The 23,852-nt window shown below is 46.9% G+C and overlaps 1 protein-coding gene across 1 annotated transcript in view; it reads right to left on the reverse strand.

The window, feature by feature from the left end:
• Window positions 1–2,754: 2,754 nt before the first annotated feature.
• Window positions 2,755–23,852, reverse strand: part of Ttll9 (tubulin tyrosine ligase like 9) — a 53,688-nt gene continuing 32,590 nt past the window's right edge. The window contains 8 exon segments of the mRNA XM_029561757.1: window positions 2,755–3,144; window positions 4,697–4,810; window positions 6,658–6,854; window positions 7,645–7,703; window positions 12,936–13,020; window positions 13,924–13,972; window positions 15,376–15,458; window positions 17,684–17,752. Coding sequence (XP_029417617.1) covers window positions 2,973–3,144; window positions 4,697–4,810; window positions 6,658–6,854; window positions 7,645–7,703; window positions 12,936–13,020; window positions 13,924–13,972; window positions 15,376–15,458; window positions 17,684–17,752 — 828 coding nt within the window. The 3' untranslated portion in view covers window positions 2,755–2,972.

Consider the following 23,852-nt stretch of genomic DNA (forward strand, 5'->3'; position numbering starts at 1 on the left):
ATATACGGTATTGTTTAATTCAGATGTCTGTCTGTTAACTCTCTGCCCTGTTGACCTATCTAATGGAGACGGTGGGGTATTGAAGTCCCCTACTATTAATGAGTTGGGGTTAATCTGGGTCTTAAAGTCTTATAGTGTTGTTTTTATGAAGTTGGGAGAACCAGGGTTTGGTGACTATATGTTCATGATTGTAATATCTTCTTGATTTATTGTTCCTTTGATCAAAATGAAATAGCCCTCTTTGTCTTTTCTGGTTAGTTTCAGTGTAAAGTCTATTTTGTCCGATATTAGGATTGCTATGCCTGCTTTTTTCTTAGTGCCATTTGCTTGGTATATTTTGTTCCATCCTTTCACTTTGAGATAGTGTCTGTCCTTGAAAGTGAGATGAGTTTCTTGCAGACAACAAGATGGGTTTTGTTTCTTTTTGTTGGTTTTTTTTTTTGTCCTTTTTTTTTGCCTTTTTAGAGACAGGATCTCCTTGTAGCCCCAGCTGTCCTGGAACTATGTAGACCAGGCTGGCCTCAAACTCACAGTCATCTGCCTGCCTCTGCCTCCCAAGTGCTGCGATTAAAGGCATGTGCCACCACACTTGGCTAGTATTCGTTTTTTTTAAAAAATATTTAATTTATTATTTTTTATTTTTATGCCACAGTTATACCTTCATTGAATTTCTTTCCACAACCCCTTGGGGGTTGAATTTCTTTCCACAACCCCTTTCTTCAGCTCTTTGTATTGCTTCCAGAACTCTCTGAAGGGCTGGTTTTGTGGACATGAATTCCTTCAGCCTATTTACATCATGGAAGATTTTTTCCCCCCTTTGACTACAATAGACATTTTGGTTGGGTATAGTAGTCTGGGTTGGCATCTGTGGTCATTTAAAACTGGGAATATTTTCATCCAGGCTCTTCTGGCTTTCATAGTTTGCACTGAAAAGTCAGCTGTAATCCTAATGGGTTTTCCTTTATATGTGACTTGTTTCTCTTTTGCAGCTTTCAGTATTGTCTCTTTGTTTTGTATGTGTAGTGTTTTTACTATGATGTGCCGTGGAGAGTTTCTTTTCTGGTCCTGTCTGTTTGGTGTTCTATATGCTTCTTGTATTTGTATGGGCATGTCTTTCTTTAATTGTGGAAACTTTTCTTCCACAATTCTGTTGAAAATCTGGTCCTTGCCATTATCTTGGGATTCTTCTCCTTCCTGTATGCCTTTGATTCGTGTTTGGTCTTTTTATGGTGTCACACAATTCCTGCATATTCCATTCCTGTGATTTCTTAAATTTTTCATAATCTTTGCTTGAGTGGTCTAGTTTGTCTACTTTATCTTCCAGTCTTAATACTCTGTTTTCCATTTCATTGATCCTGTTGGTGAGGATTTCTCCTGTCATTTCTAATTGGCTTACTGAGTGTTTCACTTCCTTCTTCATTTCCGCCTGAGCATTCTTCAATATTTCTAACTTTTCTAAATTCATTCATTCAGAAGTTTATCCCTGTCTTCCTTCAGTTCTTTGATTTCTTTGTGTGTTCTTTAAATTCACTGAATTCTTTTATCATGTTTATAATTGTTCTTTTGAGTTCCATGTCCTGCATTATCTTTAGGGGGTTCTCACTGGTACTCCTCTAGAGGACTATTGGTATTTGATGGGGATATGTTATTTTGGTTCTTCATGTTATTATTTTTTCTCTGTGAATTTGACATGTGAATTTTTTTGTCGTTTCTGATTCTTGTGTGAGATTCAAGCCTTCAAGTTTAGATCTGCTTCTTTCTGTGAACTTTACGTGTCTTTGTGGTTTACTTTTGGGGCATGAAAAGCTGATTCCTCTAAGCTTCCAGTTCTCTTATTTTATTTTATCTTGCAGTGGCCAGATTTCTTTTGTCTTCAGGAGTGGCCAGATTGCTTTTGTTTTCAAGAGTTCCCACAGAGGCCCAAGTCAGATGAGGATCAGATGCTCTCAGGCTTTCTCCTAAGGTCTGGATCCCTCCAGGAAAGATTTTGGCCTCAGGAATTTGGGGGTTGGACTGGCCTGGGAGCTGGGCCCAGGAAAGATGCTGGTCTAGGGCAGCTGGTGGCCATGCCACCCAGAGATGTAAGGGAAGATGGGGGTGGGAAGCAGCCCCAAGGGCTCCTGGGGACTGCACTGAGGAACTGGGTTGTCTGGATGCAAAGGTTCAGGAAGAGGAAAGGTCAGCCCAGGTGTCCAGGAAAAGGTTAGCCCAGGTGTCCAGGAAAGAGGCTGGCAGGTCGTGCAGGCCCAGGGAAGCAGAGGGAGATGAGGGTTGGACCAAGCCCAGAGGCTCCTGGGGACCTGAGAAGGAACTGGGTTGGTCTGGATGCAAAGGATCAGGAAGTAGTGGTGGTCCCCCAGGTGTCTGGGGTGCCAAGACAAGGAATGGGACAGGCTAGGTGGAGAGATGAGGGGGGTGAATGAGGCTGGGGGAGTCAAGGAGCAGAGGGCACAATCGACTTACCCTGGAGAGAGGCCTGCAGGTCGTTCAGGCCCAGGGAAGCAGAGGGAGGTGAGGCTAAGAGTTTTTATTTTTTTATTTTATTTTTTGTGTATGCATGTATCGCCTGCATGTTGGTAAGTGCGCCTGTGTTGTGCAATGCTTGAGAAGGACAGAAGAGGCTGATGGATCCCCTGGAACCAGAGTTATGGAGAGTTGTTAGCTGCTGCCATGTGGGTGCTGGGATTCAAACGTGAGTCTTCTGCAAGAACAGCCAATGTTCTTAACTGCTGAGCCATCTCTCCAGCCCCTCCTAAGAGTTTTAAGTGAGTTTACAGTGTTGTATTGGGCCACATTCATAGCCACCTTTGGCTTCCTGAGGTCCTGGGCTACAGATTGGATACACCTATAAGTAACAATTCATCTCTAGTTTCTGGTTGGAGAACAGGGAGTTTACGTCACTTTCTGGAGTCACATACCTACTACACTGCTGACTGAATTTACATCATCTAACTGCTATGCCAAACTTCCCCCTAGTCCACCTGTCCCTCCCATCCATGTCCTGCCTGGCCCAGCATACCCAAGTGTGTGTTGGTCACAAAGGTTCTCATCCTAAACAGGTCAGCAGGCCCCTCCTCTCTGCTGACAGGGCCATCGTTCCACATGAGATCAAAGCCTCCAACTCTCTTCTCCCTTCCTGTGAGCCTGGTGATGTCAAGAGTTAAAGAACATTTAGTGGGTGAGGCTTTAAAATCCCAGCCAGGTCCCACCCCACCGAAGCTCCACTCAAGGTATCATGCAGGTCTCTGAGGTGTCACCCTCATTTCCCCCCAAGGCCCCCACACTCCCTCTTAGTAATGTGATCCTAATTTGTGATTTCTGGCTTAAAATCTGCTTCCCTTCCCAGATCAAAACTCCCATGAAGGTGGTACATCATCTGTCTTGTTTTTGTTTGTGTGAGACAGAGTCTCACTCAGCAGCAGCCCAGTCTGGTCTGTGATGCAGGCCTGCCTTGAACTTGTGGTGCTCTTGCCTCAGCCTCCCAAGTGCTGGGATTGCAGCTGTGATTCACCTCACCCAGCTCTCTTGCTCTTTACTGTATCCCCAGTGCTATGGCACAAAGCCTGGAACACTGTAGGAATTCAGATGTTTGTCGAATGAGTAAGTCAAGTATACTGGAAGCATGAGGTCTCCCTCTGCTTAGTGCCTATTATAACTTCCTTCAGCCTCAGGCCCTTCCTTTAAGACCTCCCTCCTTAACCCAGTGATTGTTTTGAGGACAGACTTAGTTCCAGTATGAAAATTAGCCCTCCAACTTCTGCTTGGACTAAAGGGTTGGGTGAGCTGATACAGAGGAAAGAGGAGCAGGGAGGGGAAGGCCAAGCACCAGTATGCATGTATGAGAAAGCATGTGCCCAACGCTGACTACACACCTAGATTCACCCATTCCTGAAGCCTTCTGCACCAAAGATACAGTGTCAGAACACTAAGTAGCCTCTTACTTGCCAAGTAGTTAACAGTGACTTGTCTTAGTGAATTAATCTAGCAACCCCAAAGGGAGTTACAATGCTTCCTATTTTATAGATGAGGAAACTGAGACTCAGAGAGATGAAGTAACTGGCCCAGAGTCCCACAGTCAGGAAATTTTGAGTAAATCCATCTAGAATGAGTTCTCTACCCTGAGAGTCCTTGGGCCTGTGGACATCTCAGTTTCTCCATCTTTGAAACTGAGGTATCTTGGAGCTGGAGAGATGACTCAGTGATTAAGAGCACTGGCTGTTCTTACAGAGGACCCAAGTTCAGTTCCCAGCACACACATGGCAGCTGACACCATCTGTAACTCCACTTCCAGGGGATCCAACACCCCCTTCTGGGTGCACTTACATACACACAGGCAAAACACTCATACACATAAAATAAAAATAATTTTTAAAAAAGAAGGGGGGCTGGAGAGATGGCTCAGCAGTTAAGAACACTGGTTGTTCTTGCAGAAGACCCAGGTTTGAATCCCAACACCACATGGCAGCTAACAACTGTCCATAACTCCAGTTCCAGGGGATCCGATAGTCTCTTCTGTCCTCCACAGGCATTGCATGACATGAGTGTACTTACCTACATGCAGGCAATACACGCATACACATACACATAAAATAAAAATAAATATTTTTTTTAAAAGGAAGATTATCTCAGGGCTCCAAGTCTTCTCTTCCTTGGCAGGAGCCCATCTGCCCAGGATGGAGTGCAGACAGGGCCTCACCTGGCCTCCATGTCCACTACATGCAGGGTGTCCTCCAGCAGGCAGGTCTTGAGTTCGTAGTCTTCCTGGCTGCTGGCCATCAGCGAAGGAGATGCGTTGATTCCTAGAAGCCACCTGGGAAGGACAGGGAGGGACAGCTTTGTGGGGGGGTCACTTGGTCCCTGGAGGCCCTGGCATTTCACCAAGACTCCAGGGGCCTGAGTACCATTCCTACCTCACCAGGGCTATCCCTTGACCTGTCCACTCTGAAGAGAGGACAGCTTAAGAGGGAAGCCATGGGGCACAGGTCCATTATGAGACCTCTTGCCTCTGTTGCTTTACCTTCTTCCAGGTTTAAGCAGGAAAATCCCATTCCCAGTGAATGTGTGCCTACTGCTAGCCACTGCCCCACAACCAGGGCTATGGAGACAGGGTTTTCTGTCTGCAGGGGCAGCTGCTGCAGTGTTACCCTATGGGACTGTGAGGCCAGAATTGTGGGTCCTATGATTTTTCTAGAAAAACCCCAAATTCTAATTTTTATGTAAACATTTCCCAAATTTTAGAGCTTATCAATGCACTTAAATTAAATGCAAATAAAAACATTCTAAAGGCCAAAGTCGGGCCATGTACCCACATCTGCAAGCCAAGAGCAGCTGGAGAGGTCCGATGAGAGACACAGAGGGCAGGGTTCCCCAGCAGGTCAGCAGGAGACCAAGACCCTTCTCCACCCCTCACTGCCTCCTCCCAAACTCATTCACCTTCGTATGTAACCACATTTTCAGCGGTGAAGGTGAGACCCATTGGTACTGGAACTTCATTTCCATTGTACCAGGGGCCAACTTAGGCTCTGCTCTTTCTCCTGTCTCTGCAAGGCCCCTCAGCATGGGCCTGCTGACCTTGGGAGCCACCACTCACATCCAGCAGTGCCTGTGGGAGGAGCTCAGCCCAGGTGCTTAGACTCAGACCAGGCTTTTCCCTTGACTTGCAACTGACCTCAGGCTTCCTAAACAGTCTACAGAGTTTCCATGTTCTGTCATATCAGATAAAGTCATCATGGTCTCTGCCAGCTTGGGCTTGTTCTGATCAGATACTCCTCCTCTGAAGGAGGGTGCTGTGGGAGGGCTCTGGATTCTTGGCAGGGATGGACATTGTGCAACATTCCCTTGTAGTCATTTTGCATTCTCCATGCTTCAAACCACCCAGAGGGCAAGTTTTCTGCCTTGAGTGGTGGGAGTTTTCCCTCTCTGTTGTGGAACTCTGTCCTTTGGGTATGATGCAGCCTGTCCTTGAAATCAGAGCAGCTGTGATTACTCACGAGACCCTTACAAGATTGGGTCCACTGATGTTCCCTCATGAAAGGAAGGGAGAGTTCATGAGGTCCTTGCCTCTCAGAGGATAGAAAATAGTTGATATTTTTTATACTTATTATTTATTACTACATATTATAAAATATTTTTATTTTATGTATATGAGTGTATTGTCTGTATGTGTGTAAGTGCACCCATGTCGTGCAATGTCCACAGAGGTCAGAAGAGGGTGTCGGATTCCCTGGAACTGGAGTAACAGACAGTGCTTAGCCTCCATGTGGGTGCTGGGAATTGAACCTGGGTCCTCTGCAAGAGCAGCTAGTGTCCTTAACTGCTGAGCAATCTCTCCAGCCCTGAAATTTCTTTTTCCTGTTTTAGCATAGCCCTCCCTATCTGGGATGAATAGAAATAGGCTTCCTAGGAAAAGCCATGCAGCAATGGTCCCTTTAGCAGCAGGCCTGTACCGATTAGAGCTCATTTATCCCTTTAACAATCCCATAAGGACAGATACTCTGCCAGCCCCATTTTACAAACTGGCAAGCTGAGGCACAGAAAAAGGAAGTGTATCCAAGCTTCCACAGCTAAGAAACAGCAGAGCAGGGAATCAAGCCAAGGTGGTCTGCAGTGGGGTGTGGAGATCATGATCCCCAACTCTCTGGGCCCCTGCCCACTTACGGCTTGAGGTCCTGGTCAATGAGAATGTCGTAACCATACAGCTCAAAGCAGTGCTTGTCACTGATGATCACTTTCTGCACGCTCTGGAGGCACCTGATGAAGATGTTGTCCATGTCACTGAAGAGCGTCTCCACTGCCTCAGGACCATGCTTGGACACCAGGTACTGCCGGAAGCGCTGGAGCATCCACTTGCAGCCCTGAGGCCAGGCAGCCAGATTAGGAGAGGGAGCCTCAGTTAGCTGGAGCCCACCTGATGAGATCCTTGAACAAACTTATCAGCAGGGCCCTTCAAACTGCTAGGATGGCCCCAACCTGGGTCCTGTGATCAGGATGCTTGGATGTGCCCCTCCTTGTCGGGTAAAGATTCTACGTGGCTCAGAGAACTGGCTGTGTCTGTGGGCCGTGGTCCACATAGGTGGTTTCCCTGGGTAGACTGCACTGCCTATGGCGGTCTCTCAGAACCTAGAAGTGACTGGGAAGCCACTGGTCCCAGGGTAGTGTGCTGTGGGATAAGCCAGGGGAGAGAAAATAAGGGACCAAGTGTGATTTGAGAGCCTACTCCCTTGTGCCCCTGACTTGGCCCTTAACTCTGACAAGTCTAAGAATTCTGTAGGTAAGCCTGACTTTCAGGTTACTACGTAGTTTAGAGATAGGTAGGTTGGCAGGTAGATATAATAGACAGATGATGGATGGATGGATGGATGGATGGATGAACAGATGGATGGATGGATAGATGGAGAGATGACTGATAGAATATATTATACACAAATTGGTTGACTGATCAGCAAGAGATCTCTGAGATAGGAAGATAGAACACATTTTCTTTAGGGGTATATTAGTTTGACATTCAATGGATTTCTATTGTTCCTCTGCCCTGGCTCTGCAGATAGAAGGGTGAGCCTGCCCTCTGTGGCCTATCCTGGACTCCAGGCCACTCTACTTGATCCTCCTATGTGGCCCAGGAAGGCAGAAGCCTTGGTTCCTCACCTTTCCCGGGTGGTAGTCAGGAGACTTCTTCTGCACAGCAACGTTGGTGAGGTGAACATCTGGCATAGGTTGGCGGTCAAGGGCTACTATAGACAGGAAGGGCTCCATGCTGCCCCAGGGACTAAACTGAGACACTAGCTTAGGAATTGATGGAGAGCTGAAGAGCTGCTCAGACTTCACATAGTTCACACACATGGGCTCTGGAGTCAGACCAGCACAAGAGCAAGATCTGGGTGAATCTCAGGGGCTGTGGACCCCTGAGCCATCTGAGTAACCTCTCTGAGCCTGTTTTCCTGCCCATTAAATGGGAGCACATGATAGTGTATTGGCTTCACAGGATTATCTGGAGGATTAGATCAAAGTACCTCTTAGATTGCCTGAAAAGCTGGTGTGACTATACTATGATTGTTCAACTGAAGAGGAAACATTGTAACAATTAGAGACCACATACCAAACAGCCCTCTCAGGAGAGAGCTCCCTGACCCCAGAGGGGTTTGGACTGGTGACCTCTTTTTAAGAATATTGGCGAAGGGGAGGGGTCAGGCAGGTGCTAAAAGACCCAGGCCTGAAAGCCTGCCTTTTGTGTCACCTCCAGTGACACTGGTGACACACTGTGGCTCACAGAGCAATTCACATATATCACAGGTGAAACTTTAGAGACTCAGGAGAGTGACAGCATTAAAATACGTTTGCCCAGCATCCTTCCCCCAGGGCCACGCAGGATGGATCTCCAAACCTTGAGAAATGACATAACTCTCCAGGACTTACTTGGGACATTTCTGGGCTGGGGAGTTGGAAGTACCAGGTCCCTTGCCCAAGTTCCTGCAGCAGATTTCTGCCTGTCTGTGGCACATGGGGCTGGGCAGAGTGACATCAGCCTCTTAGAAGGTGAGAGTCATCATTAGCACATTTTTCCTAGATGTCACCTTTAGAAATCTCCCCAAAGACCTTTTTCTTCTCTTTCACATTTATCTGAGAGGTTTTTTTTCCCCTTTCAGTTTCAAAACAGTGAACACATGACCACTCACTAAACAGGAAGGGGGCCCTCATACTAGGCTATTTGACCTCCAAAAATATGTGAAGGTAATGCCAGGGAGAAAGAGGAGTCTTTCCACAAATAGGACAGAACTACCTAAACAGCCAGGTGCAAAACTAATTAGCTGACTAAATTATTAACTAATTGAACAAATAAATAAACCAGCCCCCTGCCTCACATCATAGACAAAAGTCAGTTTCAAATGCATGATAGACTTTTTGTTTTATTCTTTTTTTCCCTTCCCTACTTCACCTAAACATAAATGTTTTAAAAAGTAAGAATAGGATTGTTAAACCAGTTCCCCACACCACATTCGTCTCACTTGCTAGTTTACCTCAGACACTCCCTTGTCAGGACCTTCAACTCCTCATTGTTCTTGGCAGATATTCAGTTCCACGCCACTCTAGAATCCATTCACCAGTCCTCAGGGGTGGGCTGTTTCATTCACACACACACACACATACACACACACACACACACACACACTTAAAGGGAAAGATGAGCAAGTGTAGGAAGTACCTAACACAGAAGATTGACAGTTCCTGGTAACAGGCTGACTGGAAAGATAACTAACGATGAATCAACGACCATTCCAAAGTACTGAGCTAGGAAGTGGAGAAGAGAAGGCTGGAAGGGGAGACTTACAGACGGAGGGAACAGCAAACCCTCCGTTTCCGTTAGTGTTTACTGAAGCCAAGCCTCTTAGAGCAACAGCTCCACCGCTCCACCAAGCTTTTGTCTTTCTGATCTGGCATCTGCAAATTCCCCTTACGATAGGCCCAAAATAGCTACCAGAGTTCCACTCGCCACTTCTGAATTCCAGGAAGAGAGACAGAAGAAGTCCAGAAGGGCAAAAAGAGCATTTGAATCCCAGCCTTTTAAGGAATCCTAGAAGTCCCCTGTCACCCTTGTGCTCATAACTCATTAGCCAAAGCTTCGTTGAACGGCTACAACCAAGTACAAGGGAGACCTGGATTTTTGTTTGAGACAGGGTCTCCCTGTAGCCCCAGCTGGCCTGGAATTCCCTATGTAGACCAGGCTGGCCTTGAACTCACAGAGATCAACCTGCCTTTGCCTCCCAGGTGCTGGGATTAAAGGTGTGTGCCATCATACATGACACTGTTTCATATTTTTCATATGTGTATATATATATGTATTTGTATATATATGAATAATTGCCTATATGCTGTATATATTATATACACCAAAGTTAAGCTAAATGTATTTCTTATTTTGTAATCCAAAAAATTATTGCTTTAAAGTTAGTATGTAAATTTTTTTTAATTAAAAAATAGGAGCTAAAGAAATGGCTCAGCAGTTAAGAGCACTGGCTGCTCTTGTAAAGGACTCAGGTTCAGGGGCTGGAGAGATGGCTCCATGGTTAAGAGCACTGGTTGTTCTTGCAGAAGACCCAGGTTCGAATCCCAGCACCCATATGGCAGCTAACAACTGTCCATAACTCCAGTCCCAGGAGATCCGACAGCCTCTTCTGACCTCCACGGGTATTGCACGACATGGGTGCACTTACCTACATGCAGGCAATACATGCATACACATAAAATAAAAATAAAAATTAAAAAAAAAATTAAAAGGACCCACATGGCAGTTCACAACCATCCTTTACTCCAGTTCCAGGAGATCCCAATGCCCTCTTCTGGCTTCCAAGACTATTGCATGACATGGGTGCACTTACATGCATGCAAGCAACACACTTGGACACATAAAATAAATTTAAAATAAATTTATTTGAAAAATTAAAAGGTATGTTTAGGGTTGGAGCAATAGCTCAGTTGGTAAAGTGCTTGCTCCCCAAGCATGAAGACCTGAGTTTGCTCCCCAGAACCCAGAGGGAAAAAAATCCAGGCATAGTGGCATATGCTTGTAATCCCAGCACTGGAGAGGTGAGACAGGCAGTTCACTGGGGCTTGCTGGTCAGCCAACTGGGCTGAATCAGTGAGCTCCAGGCTCATGAGGCAGATGCACGGGGCTCCTACATAGTCTTTTCTGCAGTTTTCTGTATATTTTAATTTCAAGATTTAAAAAATTTAAAACTATTTAAAAGAGGGGAAGAAAGTCTGGTGCAGTTATTCAGTGTGAATATTTAGTGAGCAAAGCTTCATTAAACAGAAATGGGCTTGGGAAAGGGCTGGGCTTGTTCAGTAAGTCTCCAGGATCCTCAGAGCTGGGCAAATGCTTGGAAACAGCAGATGGAGGCCACTAGAATTTACCAAAGGGTAACTCAGGCAGGCAGCATTCTGTGTGTTTTGCATGTATTATTTAATTTAATAAAAACAAGGCAGCCATAAAGCCAAACTAAACTAAGTTTGATGACATGCATGTGACAAATGCTTGTTAGAATTACTGAGTAAAATAAACATAACAGAAATCAAGTCAGTAAAGCCTGGAAAATAACAAGAATATTACTTTGGGTACAAACTTAAACTGAAAGATGAAATCAAGGCAGGGATAAGAGGCTGGCTCAAAGCACAGGCTGCGTTCCTCAGCCCAGCATGCTATTCTTGTGTGTGGATGATCTGTGTGGATGTGCAGACCTGCAGGTTAGCCCCCAAGTAGCTCTGGATTGTGTCCCTCCCCCTTCTGAAGATCAGGTCCAAATATCCAAAAACCTGGGCTTTTTGTTTTTGAGACAGGGTCTCACATATCCCAGGCTGGCCTCAAGTCACTCTGTAGCTGAGGATGACCTTGGACTCCTGATCCTCTTGCCTCCATCTTCCAACTGTTGGGATTATAGGTTTGACCTATAATAAACACTGTGACCTATTTATTTGGAACCCAGGGCTTCATGTGTATGAGGAAAGCACTCTACCAACTAAGCTACAGCCAAGTTCTATTTTTTTAAAAGACAGGATCTCATTCTATGGACAGGCTAGCTTCAAACTCATAATCTTCCTGTCTCAACCTCCCACATGCTGAGATAAGAGGCAGATGCCACCATACCCAGCAAAGTCTTTTTTTTAATTAAAAAACTATATATACATATGCACATACTTTGTAGGTAATGCATTCATCTGGCTCAAAAGTTAACATCTCTTAATGACAGACAAGAAACTGGAAGCCAGGCTGGGGGTATGGCTCAGTGGTAGAGCGCTTGCCTAGCATGTGCAAGACCATAGGTTTGACCCTAGCATTGAAAGAGGAGGAGGAGGAAGAGGAGAGGGGGAGAGGTGGAAGGGGGAGAGGAGGAGGGGGCAGAAAAGGAGGGAGGGGAGGAGGAAGAGGAGTGGGGGAGAGGAGGAGGGGGAAAGGAGGAGGGGGGAGAGGAGGGGGGAGAGGAGGAGGAGGAGAAGGAGGAGGAGGAGGAGGAGGAGGATAGAGAAACTGGAAACAGAAGTTGTCTCTGAGAGGAAAAATGGGTGGTGGGGTTGAGTGGAAATGAGTCTCTCTCTCTGTCTCTCTGTCTCTCTCTGTCTCTCTCTCTCTCTCCTAACCCCACCACCCATTTTTCAGTTTCTTGTCTGTCAGAGATGCCTAAGCACAAACATGGGACATAACATGGGACATACTTTAGCTGCTCCATATATTCTTTTCCCTGGAGACTGTTTCCCATTAGTACCTGAAGCATTTCCCAGCATTCCTTTAACAGCTGCATAATAGTCCTCTGTATAAATGCACACCCTAGTTTTTGGCTCTCACCCTCTAGGATGTGCAGTGCATAGTCCCTAAACCGGTCCTTTCCTATATTGTGGGTGTGCCTGTGGGATACACACTCAGAGGGTGCTTGCTGGCTCAGAAGATATATGCATCTGGCTTTTGATAGCTATTGACCAGAAGGTTATACCATATTACACTTCCACTAGTCACATTTTCTCCCCCTAGCTTTGCCAAGACGATGTGCCATCTAAGTCCTGGTCTATGCTGATGGGGTGGTGAAAACGGGACTGTATTTGAGTGGAAGAGTGAGCTGAACACTCATTAGCTGGCACTGAAAAGGCACACGGAGGGGTGCAAGTGTTCTCCAAAGGAGCCAGACCTGTCCTTTCTTATGAATTTGGGTGAGCCTGAATGCTAGACACCCCACTAAGACCACCCAGAGATGTTTGAGGGGAGCTGCTCTGAACAGAGCCCTCCCCCATAGGAGCTCTCAGAGGGAAAGGACTGAGCTGGTCTTGTGTTGGGTCTCTTGTGCTCATACTCCAATGGGCCTTCTCTATCCTTGGGTAGAGAGAATTTCCCTGGGGACTGGCTGGTGGACAGGACTGGAAGGAGCAGGGGTGGGTGTGGGGTAGAAGGATACAATGGTCGTCGATGTTCAGGGTGAAGCGGGTGCTGGAGAAACGGGCGAAACCATCTCAGTACAGCCAGGCCTGCAGTGGGTTGTACTGAAGGGAAAGAGGGAGAGAGAAGGAAATGGGCTTCTGAGCTCTTCTGGTCCCCTAGCTCTGCACCTGCGTTCCCAGAAGGTCTTGCTTCCTTTTCATACAGCATCAATCATCTGCTCAACCGCACTCCTGTAACTCAACTTCCTCCTCCTCTGGGGTTGCAGAAGGAACAAAACAATGGGTTTACTACCATGTCTAACACCCCATCAGGACTGTGAGGTCCAGGAAAATGGACTCACTCTGTCTCAGATACCTTGAGTCCTTGTTCTTGGTGGAGTGCAGATCATGAAGATCTAATATGTGCTGAGCGAATGAATCAATGAATGAATCAATGAGTGGGTAGGTGGGTAGGTAGGAAGGGAATACAGCAGTTCTGGTCAAGAGGGCAGCCTCTGGGGTCAAGTGTCTGGATTTGAATTCCAGTTTTGCCACTCATTTGCTGTGTGACCTTGAGCAAACCACTCGACCTCTCTGTATCTGTTTTTGCTTTTACCTTCTTGAGACAGGATCTTGCTATGTAACTGGCCTAGAACTCACTAAGTTTAAAACCAGGTTGGTCTTAAACTTGAGATCCTCCTGCCTCTGCCTCCAGAGCATGGCATGCACAAGCACTCTTGGCCCCTTTCTCCGTATTCATTCTCATAATACTCTAGTGTCTCATTGATTTATTGGGAGGACTGCATGATAGGCAACCTGCTGAGTGCTGAGCTTGGTATTTAGTAGATGCTTAGTACACAGTTTCTGTGGGTGCCTGCACAACTGAGTGAAAGGGGGTGGGAAGAGGGCAACTCTAGATGTGGGTAGCTAGGAGATAATGCATAAGGCAGCCAGACAAGCTCACACAAGTCCCCCAGAGTGACTCAGCCTGGCTCCACTGGAGGAGACCTGGCCTTGGTGACTTACCGACATCACTAGCACGTAGACACGCAGGTCAAACTTTCGACCTGTCAGAGAGAATTGATTTGTGTAACAAATATTGCCTGGCTGTCAGACTGCATACTAGATGTCTCCCAGTAGGAGACAGATAGATCCAAACTGCCAATATGAAGCTCCTGGCACAGTCACACAGGGCACAGGGAGAGGACTGGGCTAGAAGACATGTTTAGTATGTGGCAAGGCTGGAGGCTTAGGAGCCACAGAAGGCCTTGTGAGAAGTGCTGACTGACAGATATGTGAACAGATGCAGCCCCGGTTCAGGGTGGAAAAGGCATTTTGTCTAGATCAAGAACAGAGGGGCAAAGAACATGGGCCCAGGGGAAAGGAAAGCCCCTGGTATCAGGGACCAGGCCAAGTACAGACAAGGAAAGGTGGGTGTCAGGGGCCAGGCCTTGTGCAGATGCGGTGAGCAAGGCAAGCAGTCAGGTCTACCCCATAGTCTTTGAGTTTGCTCTACAAACAATGGGAAGCCACTGACAGGGGCCAATGCCCCTGGCTTCTGTGTTGGAGTAGAATACAAGGGATCAGGGCAGTGGAGAGCCAGTACAGTCATTCAGGAGGGAGAAAAGCAAAGTGACCAGACAGGTTGGAAGGACCAGAGGCACCCAGGTACTTCCAGATTCTGGCTTAGCAATCTGGGGGTGGAGAGGCTGTGGCTCAGATGGCCAGGCTGAGGACTGAACCAGACTGTGGGGAGGTGGGGTTGAATCTAGGTCATGTTGGAATAGAGTTGCTAGATGTCCAAGAGATCTGGGGTTCAAAGGCAAGGTCTTGGCTGGAGACAAAGCTGGAGTCACTGGTGGAGGAAGATGAGAAGAGGCCCAAGGGCTGCCTCCCACCACCAGGGTCATTGCTGGGGGACATGGAGGAAGCAGGTGGAAAGAGAGCAGCTGCAGTGATGTCCCTGAGGGAAGACCCCCCGGGTCATATACTTCTCCCCACATGGCTCACAAACCCCATGTGGAAAGGCCTGAGTCTGCTGCCCTGGCTTCAGGGTAGGGCCACTCCCCGAGGGTCCTCTGCCCTGGCCATGGTCTCTCCCCAGGTTGTTCTTCCTTGTCTACCCACAGGTGATCCCAGAGGTCACCTGGCTCCTGATTCCTCTACCACACTCTTTCCCCTCGCCCTGTTCTCCACAGCCCTGTGTGGGGCTGTGGATTCTTTCAGGCTTGCTGCTGCCTGCTCACACAGACTATAAGCTCTGTGAACACACAGCAAGTGACCAGTGCCCGGCCAGCAGGCTGGCACCAAGGCCTTTTTGTTGGATGACAGTATGAGTGAGTGAACTGGCTTTCCAAGGAGAACTTTCTTGACCCTAGAAGGAATAGGAAGGCCATTGTCAGGCTGGGCCCTTGTAAACTTATTGACTGACTGTTGGTCAAAAGGGCAGGGGGTGGAGACAGCCATCTCACCTCCTATCAGTAGGGATTTTCGATGTAACGCTGAGCAACATAGTTCTCCGCAGGAATCTCATCTTTCTGGTCATCAGAACTCTTTGTGTCCTGGTTGTGATAAGAGTGATCATTGGCATATAGTGAATGCATCCTGTGTTCTGGGCATTGTGTCAGGCATGGCACCTTGGGTACTTTATTTGATCCTTAAATTGATCCTCTCAGGCAAGTACTAATGTAATCCCCATTTTACAGAAGCACATCAGCAGCAGAGAGGTGTAGTGGCGGGTCCAAGGTCACACAGTTGGCCACTGCACAGCTGGGGTTTAGACCCACATGGAGTCTGGGCCCAGAGCTTGGGTGGTTAACCTCTAGACCTGTGCTGCCCCAGAGGCAGCACTGGCCACATGTGACTCTTATATTTCTATTCATATTGATTAAAAACATGAAACCACATGTTGTCTGTAACATGGGCAAAACTTGAAGCCAATGGCTGCATGCAATAATCCAGAGACTAAAGGACGCTTTAGAGTTCTACCTCTGGGAGATCTCTAGTCACAGAGAGCAGAAGGGTGTCTGAGGATCAGTGCGGAATGGATGCATTCCAGTTTGGGTATAGGATGATGTGTGTGCTCTGGCTATGGGGTTGGTGGCAGTCGCATGAAATAAATGCTCATTATGCTTCAGAACCAAACACTGAAAAATGGTTAAGATGGGGTCTGGGAAGATGACCCAGTCAGCAAAGTACCACATAAGCATGAGGACCTGAGTTCAGATCCCTGGAACCTACAGAAAAGTGGGCACAGTGGCACACCTGTAGTCCCAGCATTGGGGATGTAGAGGCAGGAGGCTCCCTGAGGCACACTAGCCAGCTAGTCTAGCTGAATCAGTTAGCTCCAGGTTTAGTGAGACACCCTGCCTCAAAAAGTAAGGTGGAGGCTGGAGAGATGGCTCAGTGGTTAAGAGCACTGGCTGTTCTTGCAGAGGACCCAGATTCAATTCCCAGCATCCACATGGCAGCTAACAACCATCCGTAACTCCAGTTCCAGGGCACTCCAGTGCCCTCTTTTGACCTCTGTGGGCACTGCACGACACAGGTGCACTTACATACATGCAGGCAATACACTCATACATATGAAAGTAATAAATAAAATATTTTTTAAAGTACAGGGGACAGTGGTGGAAGCAGACATCCAGTGTTGACCTCTGACTTACACACACACACACACACACACACACACACACACACGGACACACGGACACACACGGACACACACACACACAAATGGTTAAAGTGTTGAAGTTTGTGTTCTATACAGTTTAATCCATGGGAGGTAGTAGTGGGGATGGAACCCAGGGCATTGTGCCTGATAGGCAAGCAGTCTACCACTGAACCATGTAGCTTGCTTAGTGGTAAAGTACTTGCCTATCCATAGCACACAGAGAGAGGGGGGGATAGAGAGGGACCCAGGCCCTTAGGAGTGCAGTCCCCATGTCCAGTGCCCAGCCTGGTGAGAGCAGAGATTACCCACTGTGAAAGTTCTAGCACAGTGCTACCTAGAGTATACCAGCAGCCCCCAGGGCTGCCCATATCCCTCTACGAGCTCAGCTGACAGCAACATTCATGGGTACAGCCCTCTCAGCTACCAAATTCTTTCTGCACCCTTGACTCCTTCACAGGGATCACAGACTAGGGTCATACACCTGGTGGACTCACACAGCCACCCAGTGGTGGGCCTAAGGGCTTCTGGCTGTCAAGGCAGAAACCCCTCCTTCCAGCCATGGCACCCACCAGGCCAGCCTGGCCTCTCCTTCCTGGGCCTCACCACACTGCCTCTACTCACATGACTGCCTGAGGGGTTGATGTTGGCATGAACTGGCTGGGCCTCCACACTGATGAGCTTCTTTCCTGCAGTGCCCTAATGGGCACAGGATGCATTGGGACGAGTGTAGAGGGAAAGGCATTTATTAAGAACCTGCTGGCTGCCTGTAGGAGTTGGAGCATTCTGCCCCCTGCTCTCAGCACCATCATCACCCCCAAAGTTCAGAAGGCACAGGTCATTTCTCCAAGAGCACAGCTGCTGAGGGGGTCTTGTTCATTAGCAGATCACACCCTCAGCAGGCACTGCTCCTGCCCCCATTTCCTGGGGCACTAAAAGGGATAGTAACTTGCCCAACGCTATATAGCTATTGAAGGGCGAGGTCAGGATTTGGACCCAGAGCTGCTGTTCTTGTGGGCAAATCTCATTTGCCAACCCTTCAAGTTCTGGAGAAAAGTAGACAGGGCCTCTTCCTGGAAGGTAGGGTTTGGGGAGGAGGGAAAGAGACAGGCTTACCTTCCTCCAGTCCATGATATCCTTCAGCCTCCTGAAGAGGAAGATGCCCTTCCCTTGAGATCTCGCCACCTGGGCGTGAGGGAAGGTGGAGAAAGGCAGCTCTCAGTTCTGTATCCTTCATTGGGCCCTGCGCCCAGAGCCCCTCCCCAGCTCATCTTTGTGTCCATCTCCCCACAGGCTCCCAGCTATGCCCAGAGGAATGGCCAGCTCAGCCCCCACGGGGCTGGAGGAGGAAAGTGAGCTGGACTTCACTCACAAAGACGCACATTTGCATGAATAATGCAAAAGAACTGACAATTAAAAAACCATTTCAAACAGTCCCAGGAACAGATCATCCTAATCTTTTTTTGGAAATCAATTTGCTTTCCTAATTAGGTTTTGCTTCAGTTAATACTGAAATCAGTCTGCCTTTACTGCACCCTGCCAATGGTAATTCATGGCTTCTGGAGGTAAGGGGCTGAGGAGTCTCTGATAGTTTGTGCTGTTCTTGTTTCCTGTGAGGGTCAAGGAATAAGACCCTCAGTGCCAACATGCTTGCTACCCTCTCTGTACCCCACAGCCTATGAGCCTATGGCATTGTAGAATAGTTTTGTTACACAGTCATCCACAAGGTATGTTAGGTGCCTAGTGTGTGCTGGACTTGAGACAGAGAGAGAGAGAGAGAGAGAGAGAGAGAGAGAGAGAGATCTAGGACCTAACACATGCTAAGCAAGCATTCTTCCACTGAGCTACAGCCCCATCCCTAAGTATCATGCTACACCCATCAACCCATCACTTAGACTTCATGAACTTTCACAGTATAACCTGTATAGGGCTAAAATTTACTATCTGGCCTAGCTTCTGTGACCTGAGACCAAATCTGATTCCTCGGTTCCATTGCACCCTTTAGTTATCTGAGCTACGAAGCAGAGCCTCCTGAGCCTTCCCCAGCAAGAATGTACCCAGTAAGTGCAAAGGCTCCTTCCCCCATGTTCTCATGGCCCACCTGGTATACCAGAGGCTGTCTGGAAAACATGGTGGCATGCAGCCTGCTCATATCTGGGCAGATCCGGAAGCATAGAAAGGCAAATGCTCATCTGGCTTTCTCCTTTCTCCTTTTTTATTCATTCTGGGATTCCAGCCCAATTCACATTCAGGGTGTGTCTTCCCTGGCTCAGCTAACCCTCTCTGGAAACAGCCACATGGACACACCCAAAGATGTGCCTTAGTAATTTTCTAGGTGTTTACTAATCCAATCAAGCTGGCAATCAAAAGTAGCCACCGTGCTTGGTATGATGGTGCATGCTTTTGATCCTAGCACTCCCGAGGCAGAGGCAGGCAGATCTCTCTCTGGTCAAAGCCAACCTGGTTTATATAGCAAGTTTCAGACTAGCTGGGGCTACAGAGAGACGCTGCCTCAAAAAGAAATTTAGTTATCACAAGTCTACCCTTTGTCAACTTCACATGGAAACATACCACTTCAAATCATAATATTCTGCCCCTGACCCCATAAGCTCATGGCCGTCCCAATGCAAAGTGCATTCATTCCAACTTCAAATGTCATCTATAGTCTTAACAAATTCAATACTGTTCAAAAGTCCTAAATCCAAAGTCTATTCTGAGATTCAAGACAATCTATTAACGGGGTCCCTGTAACTAAAAAATCAAGTTACATATTTCCAATATACAATGACACAGAATAAACATCATCATTTCAAAAGGGAGAGAAGATCAGGCCAAAGCAAGACAAACTCAACGGGGCAACTCCGAGATCCTGCAGCTCCAGGAACAGCATCCAGGCTCATGATGGACTCATACCAGCCTTGGAGCCCCTCCAGCTCTGTCACCTGCAACATACATAGTCTTTTTCTTGAGCTACTTCCATCCCATGACAGCAATTTTCTTTGGCAGACATCCCACAGTCACAGCATCTCCAACATACTGGGGTCTCCCCTGCAACTTAGGTTTCACAGCTTCATGCAATGACCCCTCAAAGTCTCCTTGCAAGAAATCCAACCTTGCTACACACTGACTGCCTTTAATGACTTTCTGGAACCTTGATGCCAAGTTTGTATCTTTCTTGACTGCAAAACCAGTGCCACGTGGTCAACACTGCTAACTTCTGCTATCAGCTCAAGATGTAGTCTGGTCCCTTCTACCACAGCTGTCTTGGCCTCTGTGCACCTTGGCAACTGAACATGGGGAAACACTTCCCTAGGTGATTGTTTCTGAGCAGGGAAGCCCTTCAGCCATATTCTTGGTTCAGTCTTTCTCCATTCAAATGATTTGCATTTTCACAAGCTGGAGTTTTCTGTAGATAAGATCTTACCCTCCAGCCAGCCTTCCTATTGTCCCAGTGCAAGATGCCAGAGTCCTCCCTCATGGTGCGAATTTCCATAGTAACTGCAGTGCTCTTATTGGTACTTACTGTTGCCTGTCTGCCCTATACACAGGTTTAACCATGTTTACATTCCTTTCCTTGCCAAATCACACATTTTTAACATCTTCCTGCCTTGAATTCTCAATATAAACCTTAGTAAATGCAGCAATTAACCATGCCACAGCTTGAGCCTCTGTTGTCTTAGTAGTTCTCCCACCAAAAACTTAATCCATTACTTCTCAGTTCATTCTCACTCAAGTTTTCAGGACACAGGCAAAACACAGATTCACTGCCAAAATACAACATGAAAGACTGCTAAGCCAGTTTCTGATAGAGACTTTGCTCCCCCCCCAGAAGCCTCATGAGCAGTCTTGACTATCCACATTTCTGTTGGCATTCTGGTCTTCTGAACCCTCATCAGAATGGCCCATTAAGCTCTGCCTACAGCACTTTAGGACTTCTTTGGACCACAACTCCAAACTCTCCAACATTCCTCCCACAAAGCAGATCCAAAGGCCTGCAAAACACAGTCAGGTTTATCATAGCAATGACCCCACTCCTGGTACCTGTTTTGTATATTAATTACTTTTTTCATCACTGTGACTAAATACCTGAGAAGAAGCAACTTAAAGGATGAAACAGTTATTGTGGCTCATGGCATAGAGAGGCACGGTCCATCATAGCAGGCAAGGCATAGTGGTAGGTAGCTTACTAACATCTGGGCAACTCAAGAAGCAGAAAAAGGAAAATACTGGTGTTCAATTGGCTTTAACCTTTTCCCCTTTTTGTTTGGCCTGGGACATCAGGTCCTGGTGTGGCACCTCATCTTCAGGGTAATCTTCCTTTAGTTGAATCTCTCTGCAGTGCCCTCATAGACACATCCAAAGATGTGCCTCAGCTAGACATGGTGGGAAATACCTTCAGGAGGCAGAAGCAGGCAGATCTCTGTGAGATCAAGGCCAGTCTGATCTATATAGCAAGTTCCAGGGCAGCTGGGGATACAGGGAGATTTTTTCTCAACAAAAACAAAACAGAAACTGAGCCTCATTAATGCCTTGGGAGTTTTTTTATTTTAAAATATTTTTTTTATTTTATGTGTATGAGTGTATTACCTGCATGTGTGTAAGTGTACCCATGTCATGCAATGCTGCAGAGGTCAGAAGAGGGCACTGGATTCATCTGGAACTGGAGTTAAGGATGGTTCTTAGCTGCCATGTGGGTGCTGGGAATAGAACCTGGGTCTTCTGCAAGAGCAGTCAGTGCTCTTAACCACTGAGCCATCTCTCCAGCCCCGTTGGGTATTTCTTTATCCAATCAAGTTGACAACTGAAATTAACTATCATAGACTGTGAGCAAAAAATGTTTGAGGATATCTACTGAGGGCCTGGTAATATTCTGCTTATGACCTGGGGGTTGGGTACTTGAGTTCGTCTACTATGTGAAAATTTACACTACACCTCCATTACATAAGCATTTTTATGTTTTATTTAATTTCAATAAAAAGCACTGGGCATCAAGATGGCCCAGTGGGTAAAGGCGCATGTCGCCAAACCTCATGACCTGTGTTCCACCCCCAGGATCCACATAGTGGAAGGAGAGACCTAACTTCTGTGTGTTGTTCTCTGACCTAAACACATGCTGCCACCCCACCCCCCTGTGCCCCTAAATAAATTCTTATTTTTTATTTAATGTATATGAATGTTTTGCCTGCATGTATATAAATAAATGCACCCATGTCATGCAATGCCCATGGAAACCAGAAGACAGTGTCGGATCCCCTGGAACTGAAGTTACAGATAGTTGTTAGCCACCATATAGGTGCTTGGAATGGAACCCAGGTCCTCTGCAAGAGCAGCCAATGCTTTTAACTGCTGAGCCATCTCTCCAGCCCCCAATCCTTTTTAAAAAGGTATCTTCTGGGATGATAAGATGGCTTAGTGGGTAAAAGTATTGCCCTGGAACCCACACAAAGGTGGAAAGAGAGAACCAACTTCATGAAGTTGTCCTCTGACGTTCACAGGAAAGCTGTGGCTATGCATGACAGCCCCCCCCACACCACATACATCACACACATCACACACATCACACACATCACACACATCACACACATCACGAACCAACTTCATGAAGTTGTCCTCTGACGTTCACAGGAAAGCTGTGGCTATGCATGACCGCCCCCCCACCACACATCACACACATCACACACATCACACACATCACACACAAATAATAGCAAATTTAAAATTTTTTAAGTTTCTTCAGAGGTTCATCCCTTTTGATCACAGAGCCCCACCCGAAGTCTTCTAGCTGTTTCTCTGTAGTCATTCCTCTGTAGTCTTTTTTCTTGCTAGCAAAACCCACTTCTCATGGGGACTAAAAAAGCTAAATACTGGTTTTCTTGGCTTCCCTTGGCAGCAGGTGACAAATCCAAGGTAGTTAAACCTGCGCTGCACCAGCCTGGGCTCACACACAGCTTGCAAAGGTCAGTGGCATACACAGAATTGCATGGGAATTGTGGTCCATTTCTTTTATATTTACTTATTTTTTTAGTTACTTATCTGAGACAAGTTCTCACTCTGTAGGATAGCCTAGAACTCAGTATGTAGTCCAGGCTGGCCTCAAACTCATGGCAATTCTCCTTGCTTCAGTCTCCTGAGTCCTAGAATTATAGACATGACCTACCATGCCTAGCACAAGGGGCCACTTCTGAGAATGTCTGTCCTGCTTGATAATTTGGGAGAAAATACTTTGATACATAGGTAGAGAGATAGACTTATATAACACAATATTTGAATGTATTATTAAAACGAACTATAACTTTATTTTATTATAATTTTTCTTGTTTGTTGAGTCAGGATCTCATTATGTAGCCCTGGCTAGCCTGGAACTTTTTATGTAGACCAGGCTGGTCTCTTACAGAGAGCCACTTGCCTTTGCCTCCTAAATGCTGGGATTAAAAGCATGTGCCACCATGCCCAACTTTATTTTTAAAATATTTATTTTTATTTTATGTGTATGAATGTATTACCTGCGTTATGTAAGTGCACCTGTGTCATGCAGTGCCCACAGAGGTCAGAAGGCAGCTTCAGATTCTCCTGGAACTGGAATTAAGGACAACTGTCAGCTGCCATGTGGGTACTTGGAACTGAACCTGGGTCCTCTGCAAGAGCCAGGATTCTTAACTGCTGAGCCATCTCTCCAGTCCCAGCTTTATTTTTGAGACAGTGTCCCATGTATCACAATGCTGACCTTGAATTGAAGTATGTAGCCAAGGATGACCCTGACCTCCTGATCATCTGCCTCCAGCTCCTGAGTGCTGGGATTACAGGTGTATACCACCATGCCCAGTTTATACACTGGACTGGGGATTGAATCCAGGGCCTCATGCATGCTAGGTAAGCACTTTACCAACTGAGCCACATTGCCATCCCTCATAACCAACATGACCACTCACTGTCCTTATCAACACATCCACCCTGTAACATTCATTGGGTGTCGTCACCTGGTTGCAGCTGGTGATTCCCAACACTACCGCTCCCTCTTCATCCCACCTAAAAGACTGCATTTGATCAACTCTTCCTGGAGGAGGGCTGTCCTCTGCTGAGGTCTGAGTCCTCATGATGACCCCAAGATAACAGCTTGTGATTGGCTCAAGCATTGGCCTTCAGGATGCCAGAGGAAGTCTGCTACAGGGTCTCCTGGGAAAAGTTTGTGGCAAGTGGAGGTGTGAGGAGAAGGTGGAGCCTTCGCAGCCATGTTGTGACTTAGAGGAGCAGCCTGCCTGCTGGGCTGGGAATTAGTGGCACTACT

Source organism: Nannospalax galili, unplaced genomic scaffold, assembly GCF_000622305.1.
Source record: "Nannospalax galili isolate Female #2095 unplaced genomic scaffold, S.galili_v1.0 scaffold1714, whole genome shotgun sequence".
In the NCBI taxonomy this organism is placed as follows: Eukaryota; Metazoa; Chordata; class Mammalia; order Rodentia; family Spalacidae; genus Nannospalax; species Nannospalax galili.